General features: G+C 36.9%; 1 protein-coding gene across 7 annotated transcripts in view; it reads left to right on the top strand.

Annotated features, from left to right (window-relative positions):
* WDR17 (WD repeat domain 17) overlaps positions 1–25996 on the top strand; it is a 65925-nt gene that overhangs the window by 34189 nt on the left and 5740 nt on the right. For 5 of the 7 annotated variants that reach the window (XM_030029367.1, XM_030029338.1, XM_030029377.1 and 2 more), the window contains 19 exons: positions 1429–1520; positions 3277–3359; positions 4282–4368; positions 5083–5247; positions 9106–9308; positions 9444–9593; positions 9700–9830; positions 11635–11760; positions 13238–13393; positions 13663–13727; positions 14128–14260; positions 15783–15874; positions 17180–17279; positions 18475–18614; positions 21062–21082; positions 22066–22177; positions 22898–23039; positions 23128–23230; positions 24114–24215. In XM_030029367.1, the coding sequence (XP_029885227.1) occupies positions 1429–1520; positions 3277–3359; positions 4282–4368; positions 5083–5247; positions 9106–9308; positions 9444–9593; positions 9700–9830; positions 11635–11760; positions 13238–13393; positions 13663–13727; positions 14128–14260; positions 15783–15874; positions 17180–17279; positions 18475–18614; positions 21062–21082; positions 22066–22177; positions 22898–23039; positions 23128–23230; positions 24114–24215 (2203 nt within the window). The remainder of the gene's footprint in view (positions 1–1428; positions 1521–3276; positions 3360–4281; positions 4369–5082; positions 5248–9105; positions 9309–9443; positions 9594–9699; positions 9831–11634; positions 11761–13237; positions 13394–13662; positions 13728–14127; positions 14261–15782; positions 15875–17179; positions 17280–18474; positions 18615–21061; positions 21083–22065; positions 22178–22897; positions 23040–23127; positions 23231–24113; positions 24216–25996) is intronic. The other 2 variants (XR_003925592.1, XM_041122644.1) reach the window with 2 other exon arrangements.

Raw genomic sequence — 25996 nt, 5'->3', positions numbered from 1 at the left:
GTTACTAATGTAAATAGTTGATGATAGGTAGGCATTCTTATTCTGTTTTAATTCTTTGGACAGCAGATGCATTTTTTTAAAAGTCTAAATAATTCAGCTCACTGCCATTCTCTCCTATGCTTTTAAACTCTAAGAAATAATAGCTGACAGAAAAAAAATACTGTAGTGGGAAGCTGAAAGTAGTCTGCCTATGTGAAATGAATTTGCACTTTTTTCATTTCAGGGAGTCTCTTGCACCTTGTTTCTCTTCACAGATTATTTGTCTTGCTAGATTGAAATTGTGACAATATGAAATACGGTGTTTTCTTTTGTGTTCTTTTGTTTTGAAACTTAAATTCAGTTTGTAGTAGTTGTTCACTGTGAGGGGTGCTTTTCAAGTCTTGTATTCTGATTTTTAAAAAAAAAAAAAAGTAAATTTAAGCTAATTGGAAGCACGTGCTTCAACTTCAGTCCCTTACCATCCTGTCCAAAAGTTCCTTTCCATTCCAGACAGAACTTCTGCTTCTTTCACATCCCTTACTCCTAGAGAGTTCCTCTCCGCCTTGTACTTTATTCCTAATATATAATCCACTGCATGCCATCATTTTTATTTGGTGTCAAAAAACCTTTGAACATACTGATTACTCTCTTTTTTATTTTTTTTTCTCCTGTCGTTCTCCTACCTGAATCTCTTTCTATCTTATATATATATATACACTTTTCTAGACCTCTCCTGTGTAGACTGCCTTTTCGACCTCTGAAGTGTGGCATAAAATAACAGTAAAAACTTATATGAATGTGCCATATAGCTATTTAGGAAAAGTATAGCTACATTGGGATAGAGGGTCACTGTGGTGAGGAGAATTTGGTGCCTTTTGGTTTACTCCTGAATGGAGTCATATATTCAGATTTTCCACCCTGTAGAGTGTGGTTACAGATTCAGGTACATTCTTGATGGGCTTAGGTGCTGCAGTGGTGCAAGGTTAAGAAGCCAAAGTACTGTTATATGTTCTATTGCATTCTTCCTGCTTTGTCTTAGTACGTAGGGAACTTTAAAAGAAAATGCTGTAGTTGCTACAACTTTAAGCTTGAAACATTGAGACTATATCTCTTTTTCAGTTTGTCATATGCATCATGGACGTTATTTTCTTGTCACCTTAACTGCAAGACTTTCAGCAGGCATTGAGAATACTTTTTACAACAATACAACTTTTATTTTGCCCTTACCTCAAAAATAGGAATGTAGAAAAGCAGGTCAGGCTTTTGCTGAAATTGGATTTGTGACTTAGTATCAAATGCTGGCCTTAAACTATGAAAAACTCTTGTTTATGTGCCATTGACATCTTCTGTTTATATTACTTTTCTTGAATTTAAAGTAGAAACACACTAGTCAAACAATATTGGGATCTTATATTTATTGTGAGATCTTACAAATGTCTTTCTCCAAAGGAGATCTGAACTGCATAGCAGGTGCAACATCCAGAAATGGTGGCTTCATCTGGGATGTCCCAAAAGGCAAAATGATAACCAGATTCAGTGAGGTAAGATGAGATTACTTCTTTTTTTGTCTATATGAAATGTAAGTTAGTCGTTCCCTCTATTGTCAACAAATAAAGATGGGTCAAAATTCGTATGTTTTTAAAAGGTGCTATGATATAAAAATTTATAGAAAGAATTATGTGGGTGCCAGTTTATATCTGAGGCAGAAGTATTTTTACTTCCTCAGACTGGGTTTGTGACATGAGAATGATGAAGCACCAGATGGTCTCAATTATCTTAAAATTGGTCCTGTAGTGATACACAGCAAAAGCATAGCTGATTCTTTCTTACATGTGTAAATGTATATGGACATACAGACTTTAAACTGGGTATCAAAATGTAAAATGATGTTCTGTATTTTCAAACAAGGCTCAGAAAAAAATTTCAGTCCCTGAAGTCCAGACCAATAAAGCTCCATTTTGCAGCACACTAAACAGTATGTTTTATTTAGAATCTTGCCTTTTATTACCTGAAATCTATGCAGGCATTTGCAAGTCCTGAAACAGTAGCATAATTGTTATTGGCAGAAGGAGCTATTTAATACTATGTTGTAGTATTCTATAATATTTTTTGTATTCTTAGTATACAGCTATAATCTTCAGATTATACAGACATAATTAACAGTGGCATCTGCGTCAGAGGATAAAGGATGCTCTTTAAGAAGACAGAGTTGGGGTGGGGGGGCTGGCAGAAAACAAATATACATACATACATTCAGGAGTTCCTGAGTTCTAACACTCAGAAGATTTGCATTTGTACTACTAAACATCTTTTCTCAAACACTCATCGTGATACGTGTCCCACTTAAGTTTTCACGTAGCACAATTATTCATGCCCCATTGTCGTGGTTTAACCCCAGCCAGCAACTAAGCACCACGCAGCTGCTCACTCACTCCCCCCCCACCCAGTGGGATGGGGGAGAAAATCGGGAAAAGAAGTAAAGCTCGTGGGTTGAGATAAGAACGGTTTAATAGAACAGAAAAGAAGGAACTAATAATGATAATGATAACACTAATAAAATGACAACAGCAATAATAAAAGGATTGGAATGTACAAATGATGCGCAGTGCAATCGCTCACCACATGCCGATTGACACCCAGCTAGTCCCCGAGCAGCGATTCTCCGCCCCCACTCCCCTTAGTTCCTATACTAGACTTGACTCCCATGGTATGGAATACCCTGTTGGCCAGTTTGGGTCAGCTGCCCTGGCTGTGTCCTGTGCCAACTTCTCGTGCCCCTCCAGCTTTCTTGCTGGCTGGGCTTGAGAAGCTGAAAAATCCTTGACATTAGTCTAAACACTACTTAGCAACAACTGAAAACATCAGTGTGTTATCAACATTCTTTGCATACTGAATTCAAAACATAGCACTGTACCAGCTACTAGGAAGACAGTTAACTCTATCCCAGCTGAAACCAGGACACCCATTGACTTCATTATTCCAACAAGTAGCTAACCTTTGTTCAAGCTTCAGGTTTATACAGTTGAGGGTTGCTCATTCTTCAACTTGACCCAGTTTTGTCTTTTGGATCTTGGAGAGTATGGCAGTTTTACTGTCTCTCTCCTCAGCCCCAGTTTTTTTGGATTCTCAAATATCCCAGCTATATTGGGTGCTCATCATATGATTTTTGTACAGTGTACTTTACTGGGAGAAAAGGGCTGAAGCCCATACAAGAATAAAATAAAAAAGATGAGTCAATAGATGAGAGAAAAAGGGGTGAATTATTTCTTATTGATAGGTATTTTGCATTTTTTGAAGCATGGAAAGAATGGAATCTTCTGCATTGCCTGGAGTCATAAAGATTCCAAAAGAATAGCAACCTGCAGCGGTGATGGATTTTGGTGAGTGTTATTGGAAGAAAAAAAAAATCTGCTAAATGCACTTCTCAAGTCAGTAAACTTTGACAGTACTATCAGTGACTAATATAATCCAAGTTTTGTGCAGTAAGAAAAGTTTTAAAATTAATCTCCTGTACTTGTTAGGATATATTTTTCATGATTTTAATGGGAAAAAAAAAGGAAATGTTTGCAAAAAGAATAGTGTCTAAGACACTGTGATAGTGAAACTGAATATTGATTTTTGTTTAGCCATGAATATTCTTCTAGGTTTCTAATTTGTAGATATGGAGGACACTTTTCAAAAGCTATCCCACTTTACTTAATTTTTAAAATTTTTTTTACATTTGTTATTTCAAGGACTAGAAATCACTATTTTCAAACAAAGTAGTTGCAATTATACCATTACAGGAGTATAATAGCTTATTTGTAAAAACTTGCAAATGCCCATTGAGAACAATTTTGCGTGTATTGTGTTTCAGTACATTTTAAAATCCTTGTTCATTCTTTTCCTTTGCTACCCGTGTTATTTCTGCTCAAACGTAATGAGCATGAATTTTAGAAAACAATCAATCCATTTTTTTTTTTTACTTGTTTGTTTGTTTTTTAAATCCCTAAAGATCTATTTGTACCTTAAAGCCATAGCTGCAATTTAGATTTTGGGCTATGAGGATCCTTTCAGGGAGGAAGGTACTGCAGTGGACATCTTTACAGCCTCTCTGAAGGAACATGGACTCTGAGGTCCAATTAAATGTTTTGCTGGGAAACAAACACTTGTACTTGAGGGGCTGTAGGAATAAAGATTTCTCATATTCTTTCTGTCCTTTTTTTGCCGTCTGGTTTATTTGCACAGAATCAAACTTGACTTTTGGATAGGCTACTTGGAATGCTTTTTTTCCTCATAATATTATATTGTGATTGGTTTCAGTATTATTCGAACCATTGATGGCAAGGTTCTTCACAAGTACAAACATCCAGCTGCAGTGTTTGGCTGTGATTGGAGTCAAAACAACAAGTAAGTAAAAAATTAACCCAAAGAATTGATAATATTTACTATTTAAATTGGTTACCAATAAAGTAACACAAAGTTTAGAATGTGATATTTACCATGATATTAGAGCACTGAATTTTTTTTCTGTTCCACAGTAGGATATGTCTGTAGCCCCTCTGTGTTCCCAGTAGTGGATTTCATTGCCCAGCATGAACTTAGTTAACTTTCAAAAGAGGATCTTTTCATATTGATGAGAGAAAAAAAAATTCTCTGGCTGCATATATAATGGGGAAAAAAAAGCAGACATTCAGGAAAGAGGGATTTAAATTGGCTTCCTTTTAATGACTACTAAGCTGAAGATATAGCAGGCAACTAAATACACTGTGATATATGTTAATTTTGCAGGTAATTCCTAAAAACAACATGAGAACTTTTCGTCAAAAAACAATTATACAGTAATTCAGTCTATTAATAGTTGTGCGTTGGGTGCTTGGTCAGACTGTAATGCAAATACTGTTCCCTACTGCAACTAATGGATCTTTATCAGGTTTTTTTCTGATTTAGTATATTTAATTGGGTTATCAATAATTACATCATAAAGACACAAAGGGAAGCAAGAATATGCTATTTTTTAAAGTAAATTGCAAAAATACCCATCATATCTATTTTTAAACTAAAAAAATGTGAGTACTTTTGATGATCTCTGTGACCGAGGATTTTACTATTTTTATTTTGCAGAGATATGATAGCTACTGGTTGTGAGGACAAAAATGTTCGTGTTTACTACTTGGCAACCAGCTCTGATCAGCCACTGAAAGTTTTTACAGGGCATACTGCAAAGGTGTTTCATGTACGGTGGTCTCCTCTGAGAGAAGGAATCCTCTGCAGTGGCTCTGATGATGGGTATGTATTTCTGAAGTATTAGAAAATTGAAAAACTCAGGCAGGACTATTAGAGAAACTTAAGATCTTTAGTTGTGCTGGTGCTGGCACCTTTGAAAACTCTGAATAATATAATAATCTAAATCTCTGTCTTGTTCAGATTCAGGCTGTAGCTTTGCTGTTAGCTTAATATAGTATTTGGGCAGCAGGATCATTATCTAAAATTATCACAGCTGCTGTAGCAATGCAACTTTTCGATGCTTTCCCAAGAGTACAGTCAGTGACTGATACCTGTTACTCCTAGGAATTATATAAGGAAGATACCATGTGTTTACGTTATGTCTAAAGATATGGGTGCAAGACCTGCTCTTACCTGATGTCTTTCAAAAGTATAATTAAGTAGAATCTGTGGAGATTTTTAATGAGTGCTAAGTACTTCTGTTTTGTTGGTTTTGATGACATTTTTTGAGGGAGAGCACATCAGTCTATGGTAAGCAGGAGAGGAAGGATTTTTCTATGATTCTAAGCCACTTACCTGCAAAGTATACAAAACATTTTTGAAAAGATCATAGGTTTGGAGTATTGGCTTCTATTGCTTTCCCCACTATCATTCATTAGATGTCTATGCTTGCAGCAAAATCTGTTAGTTCATAGTATAATGATTCATGAAAGAAACCAACTTGACAACAAACTTTTTACATGTAAATTCTCTCTATTTCACATGAGCAAGAAGTAGTGAATCCAAAATTCTGTCATAGTGTCATTATGAGATATTCTGATTTTATTACCAAACATGGCTATGTAATAAAACTTGATTACAGAGGGATTTCCAGAATGCAGTGACACTTTCACTTTGAGAGAAGGGGATCAGTGAATAACTTAGTCCCAGGTAACACAGAAAGTAAGCAGTTTTTTGAGTTTATTGTACTTGGTAACACTCCTGTTCATAGTCAAACTCAGAGCTATTTCAGATGACCTGTTGAGCACCTAGGCTTATACAGTACATTGGAACAGTAAGCGAGGGTCACACGTGAGCACATACTGCTGTAGGACTATACATATGTAAATATATAAAATAGCCTTTTAACTTGTGGATTCTACTTTGTGGCAAGGTCCATCAAATGGCCCCTTTGCAGCACTGGAGAAACTGTAACAGGTGGCTTTGCTGCCGTGAGTAAGCTTTGGTAACATATTTGATAATGCAATAAAATTTTGCCAAAATTACAATGATCTTTTCAAGAAACTGAACTTTTAATTTCCTAATTCTGTAGTCTGCTCAATTAGCTATACCCAGAGATAGCAACTACTGAAAATAAAAGGAAATGTTAGAAACTCACTTGGTTAAAAGGGAAGAAAAAAATAGCGAGAAAGCTGGTATGAATTCTTCCTCATTACTTGTGTAATTATGGTGGGAGTTTCACAATTTAAGATAGTGTGGTGTCCATTTCTGCCATGTGACAAATGCTTTGTTCAAAGGGGAGAATAGAATAGAATGTTATGGTTGGAAGGGACCTACAACAATCATCTAGTTAACTGCCTGACCACTTCAGGGCTGACCAGAAGTTAAAGCATGTTGTTAAGGGCATTGTCCAAATGCCTCTCACATACTGACAGGCTTGGGGCATCGAGCATCTCTCTCAGAAGCCTGTTCCAGTGTTTGACCACCCTCTCGGTAAAGAAATGCTTCCTAACGTCCAGTCTAAACCTCCCCTGGTGCAGCTTTGAACCATTCCCATGTGTCGTATCACTGGATCCCAGGGAGAAGAGATCACCACCTCCCTGTCCACATCCCCTCCTCAGGAAGCTGTAGAGAGCAATGAGGTCGCCCCTCAGCCTCCTTTTCTCCAAACCAGACAAACCCAAAGTCCTCAGCCATTCCTCATAGGACATGCCTTCCAGCACTTTCACCAGCTTTGTTGCCCTCCTCTGGAAACATTCAAAGACCTTCACATCCTTCTTGAATTGTCGGGCTCAGAACCGCACACAGTACTCAAGGTGAGGCTGCACCAACACTGAACACAGTGGGATAATCACCTCTCCTGACCAGCTGGTTATCCTGTGTTTGATGCCCCCAGGATGGGGTTTGCCCTCTTGGCTGCCAGGGCACACCGCTGACTCACAGTGAGCCTGCTGTCGACGGCACCCCCAGATCCCTTTCTGCAGGACTGTTCTCCAGCCACTTCTCTCCCCTTTTGTGCAGAATCTGGCATTTGGACTTGTTAAATTTCATCCCATTAATCACTGCCCAATGCTCCAATCTATCTAGATCCCTCTGCAAGACCTCTTGTCCCCCAGGAGAATCAACAGTACCTCCCAGTTTGGTATCATTAGCAAACTTGCTAATGGTGTATTCAAATCCTGCATCCAGATCATTGATAATATATTGAACAGAACTGGCCCTAGAACTGAACCCTGAGGAACACTGCTGGTATCCGGTCACCAGCCAGATGTGGTCCCATTCACTACAACCCTTTGAGCCCTGCTGTTCAGCCAGTTCTTTACTCAGTGTACTGTGAACCCGCTTGTCCCACCATTGGAGAGCTTGTCCAGAAGGATGCTGTGAGGGACAGTATCAAAAGCCTTACTAAAATCCAGAAAAACTACATCCACCACCTTGCATTCCTCCACTAGTGATACCGAAAAAGCCAGTCGAAGAAACTCTAAGACTTGATTTTGGAGTTTCAGAAAGCAGGCATTCTTTATTGCAGCGCTGGGTGCACGGGGGATCGCTCCACCTATCGTGCACACCGTCAGGCCTAATTGTGCACGTTAAGTACATGTTCTACATACATATTCACTAGATTTCCGAGAAATGTTATACATATTCATTAGTTTTCTGGAAAACTATTAGCATATGCAAATGTCCTTTACGCAGGCACATTGAAGGTCTCTGGTGGTCTTCAGGAGTCCTCTGGTGGTCTTCCATAGTCTTCCTCACTTGTCCGCTACTTGACTCTTCTTGGATGATTCTGCACAGTGTGATCTGCATGTTTGATACATCTTATCCTAAAGAATGCTTGTTAGTGCTTCTATTATCTATGCTTACATTTTGACGTAATTCACAGGGATACTTCTAAACTAAGTTACCTAAAAGGGCTAAAGTCCTTATCTTCTTCAGTGGGGGCTCGTCCGGGATGGCCCAGAAACTGCAAGGCCGTCCAAAAGCAATTTCTCACACATTTTGCAACATACAGAACCCCCATCCACCACTGATCAGCAAACAATCAGGCAAAGAAACAGCAACGCCACTGTACTGAGAAAAACATCCTGCATCACTAGGAGGGTAACCTTATCATAGAAGAATAGCGAATTAGTTAAACCGGACTTTCCCTTTGTGAACCCATGTTGACTGTGCCTGATGATTGCATTATTCTTTAAATGCCTTTCAATAGTACCCAGTATGATCTTCGTAATTTTTCTAGGAACAGAGGTTAGACTAACAGGTCTGTAGTTTCCTGGGTCTGTTTAGAAGGCTGTTAAAGCCATAGGAAAGGTAGATCTTACAGTTCTGTTTTGTTTTTCTTGCATTCTTTTCCCCTTGAGAGTCCTAACAGACAAATATAATACACATCCAGGCATATGGGCAAACCTCTTTTCTCTCACTGACATGTAAGATAATGGTGCATGTGAGATTTTTGAAAGACTATGTGGTGGATGGAATAGTTTCTTGCCTGGTGAACTGCCTTTGGTGTGTTTTGTACCCCATCCTAAACATGAAGGGCATTGGCTGCTACCTCTCTTATTACAACTTCTATAAACATACTGCAAATAAATATTCTGATAAATTTGAAGCTTAGAATGTTGCAGAAGTGGACAGATAATCATGTTTCAGTAGGAGATTTGATGGACATAGGTCTCTTTTTTTTTTATCCTGTTTCAGTACTGTTCGAATATGGGATTATACACAGGATGCTTGTATAAATGTTCTTAGTGGACATACAGCTCCAGTACGGGGACTGATGTGGAATCCTGAAATTCCTTACCTTCTAATATCTGGCAGTTGGGACTATACAATTCGAGTCTGGGACACAAGAGATGGAACATGTTTGGACACAGTTTATGATCATGGTGCAGATGTATATGGTAATATTTTAAAATTTTGTTTTATTTCTGTATTGAAATGCATTTTAAAATATCTTAAAATTTATAAAATAATGTAAACTGGTTATTAGATAAACTTAATTATTTGACTACATTTTTAAATGCCCTCTCTACTAGGATTAACATGTCATCCTAGTCGTCCATTTACTATGGCATCTTGCTCTCGTGACTCCACTGTGAGACTCTGGTCATTGACACCTCTTATAAACCCTCTACAAATAAATATCTTAGCAGATAGATGTTGGGATGAGATTATCGGTAATACAGGTAAGTAAATTGTATATGCTGTTATTTTAATTTTCTGTATGTACTATACTTTTTTCTTTTTTTCTTGTTTTTTTAATTTTCATGTATAAATCTTTGTGTGTGTTAGATCGTGCTGTGGAATCTGGTGCTCCTCCTTTGCTGTGTGGTAAAGTTTCCAGGGATATTAAACAAGAAGTGGAAAAATTGACAGGAAATCCTCGAGGAAAAAAACTAAGGTGGTTTTCAGAATGTTTTTCAGTAAGTACTCTGCAAACTTAAGGATGTTGTCAGTGTACATGACTTTCTCTTCTGAAGTCGATCTCCAAAACTGAAATTAATTTCTTCTCTACCATTTTTTTTTCTCTCTTTCTTAAAGAGGGCTCAGAAAATATGCAGAAATCAATTCAGTCTCTTTAAAAGTTCTTCATGTAAACATGTCCATGACTGAATTGTTTGTCAGTTGTGAACACTAATTTTTCACAAAGTGAAACAGGTGGGATAATTAATTTTCCATAGGAAAAGTTTGATTTGACAGCAATTTTCTATTGAAGAAAATGAAAAGATGTGTTTTATCAAACTACATTGGATTTTTTAATTTTAAACCATCAAAGGGACACCCTCGTTACAGATAAGGTTTGAACTGCCCAAGTGCCTGTGCCAAAACTGCTGTATTACCTTCTAGGAGCTGTAGATCTGGATGAGCCATGCCCCAGTATCCATCAATTGCCTTTGCTCCATTATACAGTAGTATTTCCTATAAATCATTGCAGCCTTTTTGTGCAATTGAGTTAAAAATATAAACTACTGGGTTCCTGTGAGTGCTTATCTGCATAGGAACTGTAGTTGAGGTAGAACAAGGACAAAAATGCCCTGGAACTACAGCTTGTGTCAAGCCCTGTTGTGACTTAAGTCAATACACTGATCTACAAAGACCTAGTTCATCCAAAATACTTGTTTTGATTTCTAGCGAAGTTGAAGTCTATGATTTAGAAATGCTGAAACAATCTTCCTCAATTACAAATCTTGAAATTTCTTGTTTTATTAAAAATATATTTTTATGGAATTCCTTGTTTTACAGAAGTTATGAATTTTGATGTCCCATGTTGATTCGAGAGTAAAACTGTTTATAAGATTAGAATTTTCCAAGAACAAAAACTTTTTTTGATCAGCTGTGTTCAGTGCTTTTTGAGTTCAGAAAATAAAGTGTTGTGCTTAAACTACAGGGAGTCAAATAAGAGGTTTAAGGGACTGAAAAAAGAGGGAATAGTCTCTTTTTTTTCTTTTTTTTTTTTTCTCCCTAGCAGGATGTCCTGCTTTTTACCAGCTCAGAAAGAATTGGACTTCTAAACTTGTAATCCTGTTATTCTTAGAAAAGCTCCTTCAGTTCAAAGGTTTAATGATTTACTTTTTTTTTAAGCTTTTAATTACTCACTCTCTTCTAGACCTCATTCAATATTAAACCATTGTCCTAGTTCTATAGAAGGATTGATTCAAATGTTAGACAATAAAAATGCTTAAAATGTGTTTTAAAAAAAATTGCCTTGATGGCCTGCAAGATTTTGTGCATATACAGTTATACCATATCTGTCTGATCTAAGATTTATTATTAAAATAGTAACCCAGATTGTGGCAGTCGAGCCTTGAAGTTGTTTTTTACCTGGCCCATGCCTTTTGCTCTACAGGAAATGCTAAAATAGTACTGGGGCATGTCCTGCATCCCAGCAGCTGAATGTTGTTTTATGCCAGCAGTAGCCACCAGATAGCTTGTATTCCTTTGGGACCAAAAGGGAAAACTCTAAGGCAAGCCATCAACTATGTCCACACATAACTGAATACTTATGTCCACAGATCTTGCTCTATCTTCACAGCCTTCAAGAAGACTGAAGGAGTTGTAGCATCTTGAACTAATTCATGTCTTCATAGTAAAGCTTCTAATATTGAAATCGTCTGAAATTGTATTTCTTGAAATTGACTGACAAATGTTTTCCAATGTCTTTGTAAGTTCAAGTTTCTCTCTTGAACATTACTGTAATACAACTCTTTTCTTCCCTAACAATTTTAGCCTCCAGGAGGCAGCAAAAATTTATGGGATTTGGTTGCTGTAATAAAAGGACAGGATGACAGTTTGCTTCCACAAAACTACTGCAAAGGAATTATGCATATGAAACATCTCATTAGATTTAGAACGGTAAGTGAAGCATAAACAGTATGTGAAAATGGTTGTTAATCCATATAGTATTTCACTCTTTAACTTTTAATGCTTTACAAAAGGGTCACAATTTATTTCATGTCCAAAGAAATTTGTGCAATATCGGTTCTCTGTGCAATACTGGTCTGTTAGAACAATAGCATCAAGCTAAGTCTGCGTGACTTCATGCATACTCAGTGTTAAAAGGCTAGGTTATAGTTGTTAGCTAGGAAAGCAGTTTTCAAAATAATTAAGAGAAATGGCAAAGCAAGCATCACTACAGCTTGAGCTATGAAGCGAGTTTGTCTTCCCTATTATATATACTGTACTTTTACATTCAGTAAAGTCAAATTATTTGGTTGTATAAGCAGGAAGTTTGTAGTTATGTTCAGATGCAGGGACAGGGGAATTCATGTCTGAAAATGGAGGAGAGTCAGCAGACATACCCTCTGTAGCTGTCTGGAAGAAGGAGTGGAAAAACAAGAACCTGTCATTAATACAGATATGCAGCTGAAGAGTGACTCAGATGTGAATGTGAAATTCAAGTACTAGGCTATAAATTTATTAGTAGCTGTGTATGTGAATATGCAACCAGACATAAAATTTATGCAGAATATGGGGATACATAGTTCTGTCAGGGACTTCTTAGGGATACTAAAGTATCCCATACTCAAATGACTGGGTTGTAAATAGACGAAAGATATCTTTTGGTATGGATCAGGAAATGTGTAACTCCCCACTTGCCACCCCCAGAGCTAAATACCTGCCAGCTATCATCTGTTGTTTGCTGTTGCAGGCTGCCTCTTGCAAAATCACAGACTCTTAAAGAGTGTCCTACATACCTTATGACTTCAGCATGACAATCATAAAAAAGATAGGCGTGCCAAGTAAAAAAGTAACATAGTTTGTTTTTTTAAAAAAATAGATCCTTTCTCAGCAGCTGCTATTAGTCTACTTTGGTGAAGAATGTTCAAAATTCATTTTCCATCCTCCATATATGGTATTGTAAAGCCATGAATAGCCAAACACCATCTCACGTATATTGATGATAGAGTTAAACTGAGAATTCATGAAATGTGAAGTGAAGCTCCTCTTGCCTTTTTTTACGTTAAATGTGATCCTGTTGCAGCTTGTTTCTTAAACTCTGTCAGATGGAAAATTTAGTCTTCTCTCTTCAACTAATATAAAAATTGCAGTGGTTGGGAATATAAATCACTTATTGGTCGTAAGGTTAATGGGGTATGACAGATCGTGACACAGGTTGAGCCTACTGTATTCTTTCTTTATGTGGACATCATTATAATGGTAATAAGTACAATTTCCAGCTATTTTCTTAAAAGGATTTTTTTCTTAAATGATAGCATTTATATTCCATTGTAATGTTTGACACTAATTCATTCTTAAGAAAACTTGTTTTCATCGCAGAAAACTGTATTTTTTAAAAAACTTTTTTATCTTTTTTCTTCTCCCCCCTTAGTCCAAGGCACAAGAATTGACAACAGTAAAAATGTCCAAGTTTGGAGGTGGTATTGGTGCACCAAGCAAAGAGGAGAGGCTTAAAGAAGCTGCAGAAATACATTTAAGATTAGGACAAATTCAGCGATATTGTGAACTAATGGTAGAACTTGGAGAGGTAAAATATCAGAACATTGAAGAACAATATAATATGAAGTTTTCTGAAAACCAGCTATCCTAGCAAAGATGGGGTAGCAACAAAATGGGTCCTAAGTCCAGAAAAGAATAATCTTGCTCCAATTATATTAACATATGCAGTCTAATGCATAGCTCATTCCTTATTTAACCTTTTGATAAATTTAATGGAAGAAACATGAAGCTAGTTAAAAATACAGCTGTTTCTCAAAATAAAATGATCAGGTGAAATGTATTACTGCTTTCTCCTAGTGGGACAAAGCTCTCTCAGTTGCACCTGGTGTATCGATGAAATATTGGAGGAAGTTAATGCAAAGGTAAGGTAGTAAAAATATGATGCTGAACTGTAGTTTCTGTCCATAAAAGGACACAGACAAGTAGGAAGGATGGATACTATTATCAGTTGTACTTGGCTTTTGTTACAGCATTCTAGTGATGTTACCTTTTATTCAGTAAGCTTTGGGATGGAACTGGGGAAGATTTCAACAACGATTTTGTGTGCAGGAATCAAGTTAAAGGGTTGAGAATAAATTGCAACTTTAACTGGAAACTCTTTAGTGCAGTATCCGCATTTTGCAAGTCTTCTGAGGTCTAGAAAGGCAGATGGGTTTCAGTGAACTTTATATGGCTTCATGTAACACCTATACCATAGAGATAAGTTTAGTGATCAAGTATATATGTAGATCTTTCTTCTTATTTATTCATTTGTTTAATTAGGAGAGCTGATCAGTTAATTCAGGAAGAAAATGATGATGTCATCCCATACTGTATAGCTATCGGAGATGTGAAGAAACTAGTTTCTTTCTTTACTTCAAGAGGCCAGCTTAAAGAGGCTCTTCTTGTTGCACAGGTATTATTATGTATAACAGTGTGGGAGATGTATTTAGCTCTTTGTTTCTTAGTCGAAAGATGATAAGCATATTTAAAAGGCTAGCACTGTTTGCTTTTGTGAAATGGCTAAATAATTATACCCTACTCCTTACTTCTGTATTGCATTGACCAGGTTTTATGCAGAAATCATAAAAAGGTATCTCCTGTTTACAAATTTTTTAAGCCTGATTCTTCTAAATTGCAATCAAATACCCATCGTGAAAACTGATGTATTCGGTTTTGGTTGAAGTAGAAAATTAACCTGATTTTCAGCAGTCAATATTGCCCTTAACATCAAAGACATGTAGGATTTCTCTTGCATTTCTGCTGAGGTCTTGGTTATACTACTTTCTATAGAATCTTTGGGTGAAACTGCTCAGTTGCAGTAGTAATCCATATAGGAAATCAAACTTTCAAATTAATACAAAAAACAGTGCAAGAGATTACCAAAAGCACATGTGTTCCTTCTGCTTCCTAATGTAAACACAAGTTAAAGGGCATGCAAAACATGCGAGACTGATACTTTGTTGCACTCTTTCTCACCATTCCTTTATTCTTTTTGAATAATTTCTGGATACTTAATATAGTTTGTTAAATAAACTGTCAAGATTTGTCCCTGGTACATTCTCTCATGCCTACCTGTCCTTGAATGTTCAGTTACCTCAGGGATAAGAACTCTAATAATGCATGTGAATTTGTGCTTTGGAAGTTGTCTGTCTGTATGTTGTTGTTCTAATAATAGTAGCTGAATAGTGCACAGAATGTAACTTTGAGGTATGCTTGAGCTTAACAAGTTATAATGCTTGAACCTTAAAGCACCTTAAAGCTTTAGAAAGATCTTCATTTTTCTTGTGAGAGAGACATTGCAGGCGTTGCTTTTATTACAATTCATAGAATAGCCTTTGTCTCAAAGGTTTAACTGGATAATATTAAGCAAGAAAATATCATGACTTTCTTTTCCTTTTAATTGAGCCCTGAGTTTTAATGTTGTTACCCCAGCTACACCTTAAAGCACATGAAAGAATTTCCTTTTAACCCACACTGATCTCTTCTTGTTTAATATTAGAAATAATTTATTGCCAGACATGAAAAACGTTCAGCTTATGCCACTATATATACCTTTTCAGATTTGCTGGTATACCTACTGAGAAGTATCTACGGAGTTCATGCTTCACTCGCAGCCACTTGCTCCTTAGGGTGTAAAAATCAAGGTTGTAGCCATTGCTGTCCATTTTAAGTGTATTCAAATGCTGGAAAAATCCTGTACAAATGCATAGGAAGGAAGAGGTCTCTTGCTTCTGTAGAATTTCTTGTATGGCTGGATGAAACTAGGCTAAAATTTAGCTATGAATAAGTTCATTGGTTTAAACATTGCCTTTGTTATAGCTGGGCTTTAGAAAAATTTTATTCGCCTTAGGTTATTTTTTTTGTTGTTGAAAAATCACATTTCATATTCAGTTTGATTGATGCATTAATTAATCCATTTTTTTATTAACTTCTAGGCAGCTTGTGAGGGAAATATACAGATGTCACCACTCTCCACAACAAGTGGATCTTCAAATTCTGGTGGAAACAATACCGATGATTATAATGAGTAAGTTGTTCTATTTTATATCTAAAGCCTCATCTGAGTGTAGGATGTAAAGTCCTCAAGGGAGATAAACCTCAGTGGTTTAATTTGGCATCAGCAATGTAGAATTCGACAACAAAATAATACATCTTCTAGTACTTAGTTGATAGAGTTACTAACTAACTGATGCTACACTGAATAATTCCCCCATTGTGCCACCTTCTGGCACCAAATGGATTTTTCATATGTGTTGTGGTTTAACCCCAGCCAGTAACTAAGCACCATGCAGCTGCTCGCTCACTCCCCCCTCCACCCAGTGGGATGGGGGAGAGAGTCAGAAAGAAAAAGGTGAAACTCGAAGGTTGACATAAGAACAATTTAATAGAACAGAAAGGAAGAAACTAATAATAACAATACTAAAATGACAACACTAATAAAAGGATTGGAATATACAAAACAAATGAGGCACAATGCAATTGCTCACCACCTGCTGACTGATGCTCAGTAAGTCCCAGAGCAGCGATCCCCCCAGGCCAACTCCCTGCAGTTTACATACTGGGCATGATGTCATATGGTATGGAATACCCCTTTGGCCAGTTTGGGTCAGCTGCCCTGGCTGTCTCCCATCCCAACTTCTTGTGCCCCTCCCAGCCTTCTTGCTGGCTGGGCATGAGAAGCTGAAAAATCCTTGACCTAGTCTAAACACTACTTAGCATGTTAACTTAGAACTTTTGGTAAGTAGAGTAAGATTTAGCATTAACAAGTATCTGTAAGACCCTATGTTTTATGCATCTTCTCCTCCTGAAGCATTGCTCTTTATCATCAGTGAAGTTTCTGACAATGTACACTAATGGCTGTATTTTCACTGTATGTGCCCATAAAAGAAACCATGCATCTCTCCTTGTTTAGAACAGTGCTCAAAAGCTAAATTACATTATCAAGTTATATGTGTAGTAACAAAAGTAGCTTGGAGGCTGTGTAGTTACTTTATTTACATGTGCAATTTTTGAGCAATTAGAGAGATATTTATGCAGAGTTCACAGGTACAGAATGAATATCCAGATATTTGGTTTTTCTTATGTCAATCTGAAGAGACATCTCCATACTGATGTAGATTTTGGGAAACTGACCCACCTGAATATGCACCAACATAAGTGGTGGATGAAGCTCAAGTTGATTGCATTTTGAAAGCTGGTGGTGTCATTATCTGTAAGTCAAATATAGAAATTTTAGGGTACAGAAGCAAATGTGTTGACTTGTACATAAATTAAGAACCAAAGAACTCCAACCTTTAAGTGACCTTGCGTAATTCATGTTTTGTTCTTGCAGGCTCCTGCACAAGGTCAGTAAAGAACTGGCAGAATGGTATTTCCAGGATGGCCATGCAGTGCTTGCAGCATGTTGCCATCTGGCTGTTGAAAATATAGAGGTAATTTTTTTTTTTTTTTTTTTTTTTTCCTCTTTAACTATGGAGAGGCCAACATTGACTTCCTTTTTACATCTCCACGTGTTAACTGTTTTTTAAAATGTATGTACTATATTCTAAAATGTATTACTTACACTTAGTATTTGCTTTGTATATATTTATACAGAGAGTTTGATCCTTACAGTATTAAAGTTAGTAGCAAAACTCCCCTGATTCTATTAAATTCAAGATTTGTCATGCACAGAAAGTAGTATGTTGTTATTTAATTGTATTTTCATATATGCAGTATCTTGTTATATTAGAAAATATAAGGTACCTAAGTACCTTACATATACACATAAGTATTACTGCTTATTGTTTATGGTGACTCAAAAGAGCCATTCAGAACTGGAACTTCATTGTGCTGCAAAAGATGCAATCTCTACCTTGAAGAATTTGCAGTCTAAATGATGATGTAAATAAGAAAAAAACCCTACCCCTCAGTACAAAAATAGGGCTGACATATAGGAAACATTTTATTAGATTTTTTTATTTTGTTTGTAGTTTTACAAATTGTTTCTTTTCCTCATTCTCTCTGGATTTTGTTGTTGCTGACTCCATATATTCTTCCTGCTCTATCCCCCAAAATGAGTAAAATTCCATCTTAATGAGCTGTTCGGAGAGAAAGCAATAATCAGTTAATGCCTGTATTATAGACATGAATAGACATATTTCAAGTTGTTGTGTAGTCTCTTACTGTTTAATATTCTGCTATGCCTACCAGCAACTCCAGTTGCCCAGAGAGGGTAAGAACAGGAGAGTCCTTCCTGGTTTGGTGGTTTGTTTGGTTTGGGGCGGGGGGCTGAGTCTCCTTCCATCGAAAGAGAAGGGAAATATGTACTCTGAAAGCTAGTGTCCTTACTTAAGACTAAAAGGAATTATTATCACTTTTTGGGTATGTTATTTATATAATCTCTTTGGTTGAATAAAGGAAGATTCTGCTAATGGAAATATATTTGGTTATTTAAAAACTGATTAACATGTGGTGCACCATTATTTACTTGTTTAAGAGACCCAAATTATATATAAGTTGCTTTAACTAATACATATTTTGTCCTTCTGTAAAAAGCAGTCTCATAAATGAATGTCATATGCTCAACATGGTGAATCCCTAAAAGTGCTTGTGTCCCTTAATGATATAATTTTTTCATTGAGCAAGCTTGCGATGGCAAACCTGATTCGTGGAAATGAACTGGAGTTGGCAATCAGTGTTGGTACTGTCTTAGGAGAAAGTGCAGCACAAGCAACACATTATGCCCTAGAATTACTAGCAAGAAAATGTATGACAGTAACAACATGGTAAGAATTTCTTAATCCAAAGAAGATTTTTTTTATTTTTTCTTTTTCCCCCCTGACAAAATGATAAAGGTGTTTCTTTCTGAAACTTTATAGACACCAAACCACCATAGGTAGGTAGAATAAGAATTGCTGCTTGAATAAGAATTGCTATATTAGACCTTTGAAGTATAGGGCATGCAAATGTTCTACTTTAATTTCAAAATATATTATGTATGCATTGTAAATGAGAGAATAGTCATTGTCAGAGTATGAAACCCACTGAAAAAAAACCTAGGTACTTGGGCAATAGGTAGCATAGAAGTCCTAGTCTCTACTGAGTAAAAATGACTGCCCCAGACAAAGTAAGGCTAGAACTGAATTATAAAGTCAAAAGGAACAGAAGCTTAAGTGGGATCTGTGAAGTGATTTTTAAGTACTTGCTTGAAAAATATAAAAACCTAAGAGGCTAAGGAATTATTGTATATTGGTATTAGGAATACAAGACAGCTGACAAGATTTAAAGAAACAGGATTACTGTTTAATTCTGCAGGAGTAAGTCATTTCTGTGTTGCATATAGGGGAAACTTTATCTCTGCTACATTTTCTTTTCCTCCCTGTGGTGGTTTTACTTTGAAGGATAGTTTTTGGTCTGTTTTGTCTACCAGTGAAAAGCAGAGAATCTTCCTAAGGTATACTTGGCAGCTGTACAGGTGTTTCAGAATTAACATTTCATAGAAAACGTGTGCTTAAACAGATACTGCAATTAAGCATCAGTTTTTCTGCTGCAGTTGGTATTTGCGTAAGTATCTAGAGGTAGCCTGAGAGAAACATAGTGGAACTCCTCTCAGAGCATTTAACCTGCCTTAGACAATGAAGCATTGTAGGAAAAGATAAAACAAGAAATGGATGACTTGCTGGTTTGGTTTTGCAATGATTTAGCATGTCTGCATTGCACCGGTTCTAACAGGGTTGTTTTGGCAACTCCATCTACAGCTTTTAAAGTCTCTGAAGCTCTTTCTCTGATCTCCCTGCCTTTGTTGTGAAGAGTGATTTTTATGTAGCCCCTGACAGGAAGCACTGGACATGGAGTTAAAAACTGTATATTTTTTCCAGTTCCATAAAAAAAGCTTGTTCTGAACACAGTGCTGTAACAAGTACTTATAATAGTATGGCATTTACATGTATGTGCATAAAACTAATGCAAACTTATGTGTACACTGAAGTCTACATGGGTATATGTGATAAAATTTTAAATTGGTGTACTGCATATTGCCCAAGCATACATCTGGATTTGTCAGTGGGTTTCATATGCTATCCTGAACACCTATTACAGCTACAGCCTGCAATCCTGGATTCTGATTTGCAGCCATTACAGCGTATTTTCCTATTCTGTAGGAAAAGATCAGAGATACCTGAATGTCTTCATATTTTGTAATAAAGAGATACTGGCACAGCATAATACTCCTTGGACCACTGCATGTATAAGATCATGTATGGGGAAGCTGGAGTTCAAGGGCCTCTGATATTTGAAGGGCTTCCTTTTTTGTTTTGCTCGTTGTTATGCTTAGGGATATCCATCAATTGGAAACATTTCATTGTAGAAAGACACTTAATTATAGACACCTCAAGGAATACCAAAAGGACCTTGATGGGTTAATAATGAAATCAGTTATTGGTGGAATGTATTTTGGGTCTTGTGGGGTGGTTTGGTTGGTTGGTTGGTAGTTTTTTTTTAAGAAGTGCTCTGAAATATAAAATCAAAACCAAAAAGTCAAAACGAAACATTCATGCCCTTCCCCATCTTTCCAAATCTACAGCCTTGGGAAAATCTGTGAGTGTTTAAGACACCATTTTAGTTTTATTTGTGTTTAGCACCTAAATACTGTTAAAAGCAACCTTCTGCTATTCAGAAGGCTAGTATTTTACTTGAGATACTGAGTTCTGCATATGCAAACTCAGCCACTTGATTTTGTTCTTTATACTGACAGTGTTTTCAGTTTGATTCTTAAAGAAACATTCCAGGTAACACAATTTGTAGGCCATTATATGAGGGCTTCTTTGGATTTTTTTAAATAAATGTTTGATTTCAGTTTTTTGGCTGAGCAATTTCTAATCACTTTAAAAAAAAGTTTAAAATTGCTTATGAAGATGAGTACATGTGAGTAACTGATCTTGAAAATAGTTTAAGAACTTGTGAAATATCCTATATTCTGAAAGACCCTTTCTGTAACTTGGAAAATTGGCTATTGCATGGTAATAGTATAACAGATTTTCCAAAGACCTTTTGGCATTACCTTCTTTAGGTTGTCAAAGGGCATTAGAAAGCTATTTTTTTGTTGTTAAAGTCGGTTAACCTGACCCTTGTATTTGCTGTTGTAGTTTAATTGCTTTCTATTAGATTTTTCCTCTGTAAAGCAAGACTATAAAACAAAGTTTTGTTCATTACTGTTTCAATGTCTTCCTTTTAGCTTTCCATCACTTGGATACAGGTATTTTGCTTGTTTACAGAAAGATAGATTTGAAAAGTGTGTGGCTTTACTAATGCTAAAAATAAGCTTAAACTAAGTGTTCTAATTTTTTAATTGTGATCCATACTTGAAAGTGGGATAGAAAGCAATTGCAAATATTGGTCAGTAGCTTTCTCAAACATTTTTTTAAGCCAAGGACCACGTTCTGAAAATCCAGGGGAACTCGGTAGGAGTTTTTGCCTTACACAGTGGCAAGTCAGTCTTGTGGGTCACAGGAGAAATGATGTCTGCATGTATAGAAGAGCCACAAAGCAACCAGAATAATCAGTTATTAAAAGCTCAATAGAATAATTGTTTCAAAATAATTTCTTAATATTTACATATGTTCCCTCCAGCTGCTTGTTGTGTTAAGGAGGGGGTAACAAATGGTAAAAAGTTAGGAATATTTCAGAAATGTCAGTTTGCTAAAACACAATTTTCCTTTCAGAAGGATGAAAATAGGTATCACATTCTTTTCTTGTATAATGTCTCTTTTGTAACGTCACAGAAGCACTAGCCATTCTGGATGACTGAGAGATGCTTTATGCTGATGTCATGGAACTCTAGAAGCCTGGAAGTTTGAGGATGGTTTCATGATACAGAGCCACATTAACTTCTTTCCTTCTTTCAAATTGGATAGGTCCTACTTCCTCCTTCCCATCCCTGCTCACGTGCTCTTCCATCTCACTTTGAGGTGGTTCTGATGCTTTAGGATTGCACAGCTGTTTAATTCAACCAACTAAAGCAACAGAAAATTAACACATGACTTCCCCAAAAAGATGAACAGATTAAGCCACATTTATTGCACCAAAATAGTCTTAGAGACTGAGGTTGCTTCTGCTCTTCTCTGGAAGTAGTATTTTTTTCAGTAAACTCTTCTTTATAAAAGGAATGTAAAAGAGAAAACAGTTTCCTCCTATTACAAACCATTAAGAGTAATTACATGTCATCTTTTGTTTGTGCAGGAATTTAGCAGCTGATCTTCTTATGATGATTCCTGATAATAAATTGCAGTTAGTAAAACTGTGTGCTTTTTATCCTGGATGCGTAGCAGAAATAAATGACCTGCATGAAAAGGTACAATGAAAAAGAATTTACCTGAACACTAACAAGCTTATGTATTGATTTGTTTATTAATTTCAGAAAACTGTAGGCCAAATAGGATGACTTTGTCACTAACAGTCTTACATGTTACATATCCTTTTTTGCTCTTTTAGCCTTCATTGACTTTATTTTCAGTATTGCACAAGAAGGACTTTAGTTCTTAAATTCTATTCTGTGTGTAGTCTTTCCATGACACAGGTTACTTCCTGAAGTAGCTTATGATCTTCAGAATTACCTGTCGGTATGATTTATAACCTCCTTATCACTGAAGTGCAGCCTAATCATGTCTTGGCAGATCAGCTTCCTGTGCTATCCTGAATTGTTTTACATCTTATGTCTGTAATCTCCTTAAATTCCCCCTTTCCTCTTCAGCAGCAGAAAGGTCTGCTCCACTAACTCCCTTAAGGTTCCACTTAGACTGCACATCTATTAAGCAGTAGTAAAAAGTTCACAAAAACAATAGCAATGGAAACTAATACTGCTTAAATTAAAGTTACAGAACCTTCTCCTGTGTTATTCTCTGGTCTAGATGGCTTTCTTAAAGCACATTATATGCAAGTATGTCTGTCCAACAATGACTCTTCTTTCACAGAGTTTGATCTTATTGTTATGTGGAAACTTCAGCATTTCTCTGCACCTTAAAGAATTGTTTGAACGTTACAGTAATTCTTTAGCAAAATCTTTGTTTTCCAGTGTAATCTTCCTGATGTAGAAGAATGCATGCGGTTGGCAGAGACAATTCAGGCAGATGGGGATATATTCGAAACTATAAAGTACTATCTGTTAAGCACAGAACCTGAAAAGGCTCTCCCTATTGGCATTCAGTATGTGAAAGGTAGGTCCTTGGACAAAGAAACCTTTTAAAGCATAAATGATTTGTATAGCTTGCCTCTTGAGGTACTTTTGTTTCTATTTTTCAACAGAACAACTTTGTGGCTCAGATTGGACTTTAGATTCAGTCTGTCCGTATCTTGATCTTCTAAGTTACATACGCACTGAACGATTAGTGTTGCATAAATGTAGTGAGTGAGTATATTTTCCTTACTTATAAAAGTGGAATCTCCATTAAAGGAAACTTTGGGAATTAAAAAAATATAGGTGCACACTGTTACTATCATTTTTGTTTACCAGAAGAGGGGTACAAAAAATTTCAGCAAGCAAGCTAGTTCCCAGTTGGGAGAATAGAATGTGGAATTTTCCTAAATATTCAAGGTTTAGCAAAACAAGAAAAAAAAGACATTTTACTGCTGCTTTCTCTGTGGGACATTTACAATGGGGGAATCAATATTGGTCTTACTTGAAGAATCTCACTTTGATCAGCTGTGGTTTCAGTTTCCTGAAGGAAAAGAGCAGTGGTACCACACATAATATGGGGTTTTATGTCAAAGTGTTAAGGAAATGTGAGCTGTCACTCTCAAAATTAACTCTAAAATAGTTGGATAGCTGTGGTTCACCATCATGACAGATGGTTGAAGCTAGGCCTGGGTGCCTGCACAGGTGTAAGTGTCAACAACTAAAAGGAGCAAAAAGCTTAACTCTTACCTGTGGCCTGTGGGGAAACTTGGTGAAACTGAAGTCCACACTAATATGTGAAGCAATTTTATTTACATTTAGAGTTTTATCACATTAAAAGGTCTGAGTGACGTTGTTTTTGTAACTTTACATGATTGTGCTTAATAACTATGTGTTGTACATGCTATTTAAAATTTAATAATTGAGATCAATATAAAGCAGATGGAGTCTGTTTTAACAATTACATCACACAGTAAGTAAGCATAATCAGCAAACATATTATCCACAAAAGATGGATGGATAAATTAGGTTTTAAAGTGATCATTTGATTATGAGTTTGTTTAATGTTTTTGCAAATGCTTGTTATTGTTCATGATTAATACTTGTTCATTTATAGACTTCGGAATGAGTTGCTGATTTTGTGTGGTTACATTGGTGCTTTACTTGCTATCAGAAGACAGTACAATAGCATTGTACCTGCACTTTATGAGTATACAAGGTAATATTATATTTTCAGTAACACTGGAAAATCTCAGTCCCTATTATGATGTATGCCATATGTTGTCCCCTGCCGTGGTTTAAACCCAGCCAGCAACTAAGCACCACGCGGCCGCTCACTCACTCCCCCCCCACCCAGTGGGATGGGGGAGAAAATTGGGAAAAAGCAGCAAAACCCACGGGTTGAGATAAGAACAGTTTAATAGAACAGAAGAAGAGAGAAACGAATAATGATAATGATAATGATAACACTAATAAAATGACAACAGCAATAATGAAAGGATTGGAATGTACAAATGATGCGCAGTGCAATTGCTCACCACACGCCGACCGGCACCCAGCTAGTCCCCCAGCGGCGATTCCCCGCCCCCACTTCCCAGTTCCTATACTAGATGGGACGTCCCATGGTATGGAATACCCCGTTGGCCAGTTTGGGTCAGCTGCCCTGGCTGTGTCCTGTGCCAACTTCTTGTGCCCCTGCAGCTTTCTCGCTGGCTGGGCATGAGAAGCTGAAAAATCCTTGACATTAGTCTAAACACTACTTAGCAACAACTGAAAACATCAGTGTTATCAGCATTCTTCACATACTGAACTCAAAACATAGCACTGTACCAGCTACTAGGAAGACAGTTAACTCTATCCCAGCTGAAACTAGGACATCCCCACACCCCTTTCCCCCCTACCAAAAAAAAAAAAAATTATACACATAAAAGTTTCTGAGGTAATGCAACAAGTTGTGAATCCAGGATTTCAGTCAAACTCTTAGTTCTGCAGGAAAAACAATTTTTAGAAGTAGATGAGTATTACCTCCATGCATGATCATGTGTTAACAGTAACAGTTCTAATTTTGTATCTATGTGTAGACCATTTGCCAAGACTTGCTCTGTAGCAACAGGGACAAGCTTTGAATTTAGAGTTCATGATGGGGCACTAGCTTGATTCCCACCAAGAAACCTGGCTTGACCTTCTGTTACTCAGTGAGCTAATATTCCAGGCATTAATACACTTGACCTGGCCCACTTGATCTGACCTGGCCTGGTCCTGCTCAGTTGGCCCAGCTCAACCCCAACCAGTCACGCAACTTGACTTCACCTGACCTGACTAAGCCCACCTGACTAGACTTGACTGACTTAACCAGCTCAGCCTGACCCAATTGATTTGACTGATTTGAACCAGCTCAGCCTAACCCAACTGACTTGACTTAACCTCACCCACTTCACATGACCTGACTTGGCCCACTTGACGTGACTGGACTTGAATTTACCAGCCCACTTGACTTGACCAGACTTGGCTTGATCCAGCCCAATCTGGCTTGGCCCAACCCACTTGACCCTACTCAACCTGACCCACTTGATTACACTTGGTACACATGACTTACGTGACCCCGCTTGTCCCACTTGGACTTGAAAGGAGAAAGATTAAGATAAAGATTATTATCTTACCTAGTAAATAAAATAGGTTTACATACAATACTTTAAATTCCTTCCTCAGAGTATAACCATGATTATTTAGTCTTCCTGTCTGGTTTGGTAACAATACTGCTAACCAGCTGACTTACTTCTGTTTCTCCCTCACAATTTGGGATTGTCAAATCCTTTTGGTTTTGTCACCTGACTTGCTGAGTAGCAAGGCCAGCTCTAGGATGTCACTGATTTCATAGTGCAAGCTGTGTTGGCATTGTTCTAGCTGTCATTCTCTACTGACCACTGTAGCTTTGCTAACAATTTCAGCTCATTTACCTCTTCATCAAGAATAAATGTTGTGTATATTGTCCAGTCCTTT

The sequence above is a fragment of the Aquila chrysaetos genome, chromosome 1 (assembly GCF_900496995.4).
Source record: "Aquila chrysaetos chrysaetos chromosome 1, bAquChr1.4, whole genome shotgun sequence".
Taxonomy (NCBI): Eukaryota; Metazoa; Chordata; class Aves; order Accipitriformes; family Accipitridae; genus Aquila; species Aquila chrysaetos.
This window is presented reverse-complemented; position numbering and strand designations above follow the sequence as displayed.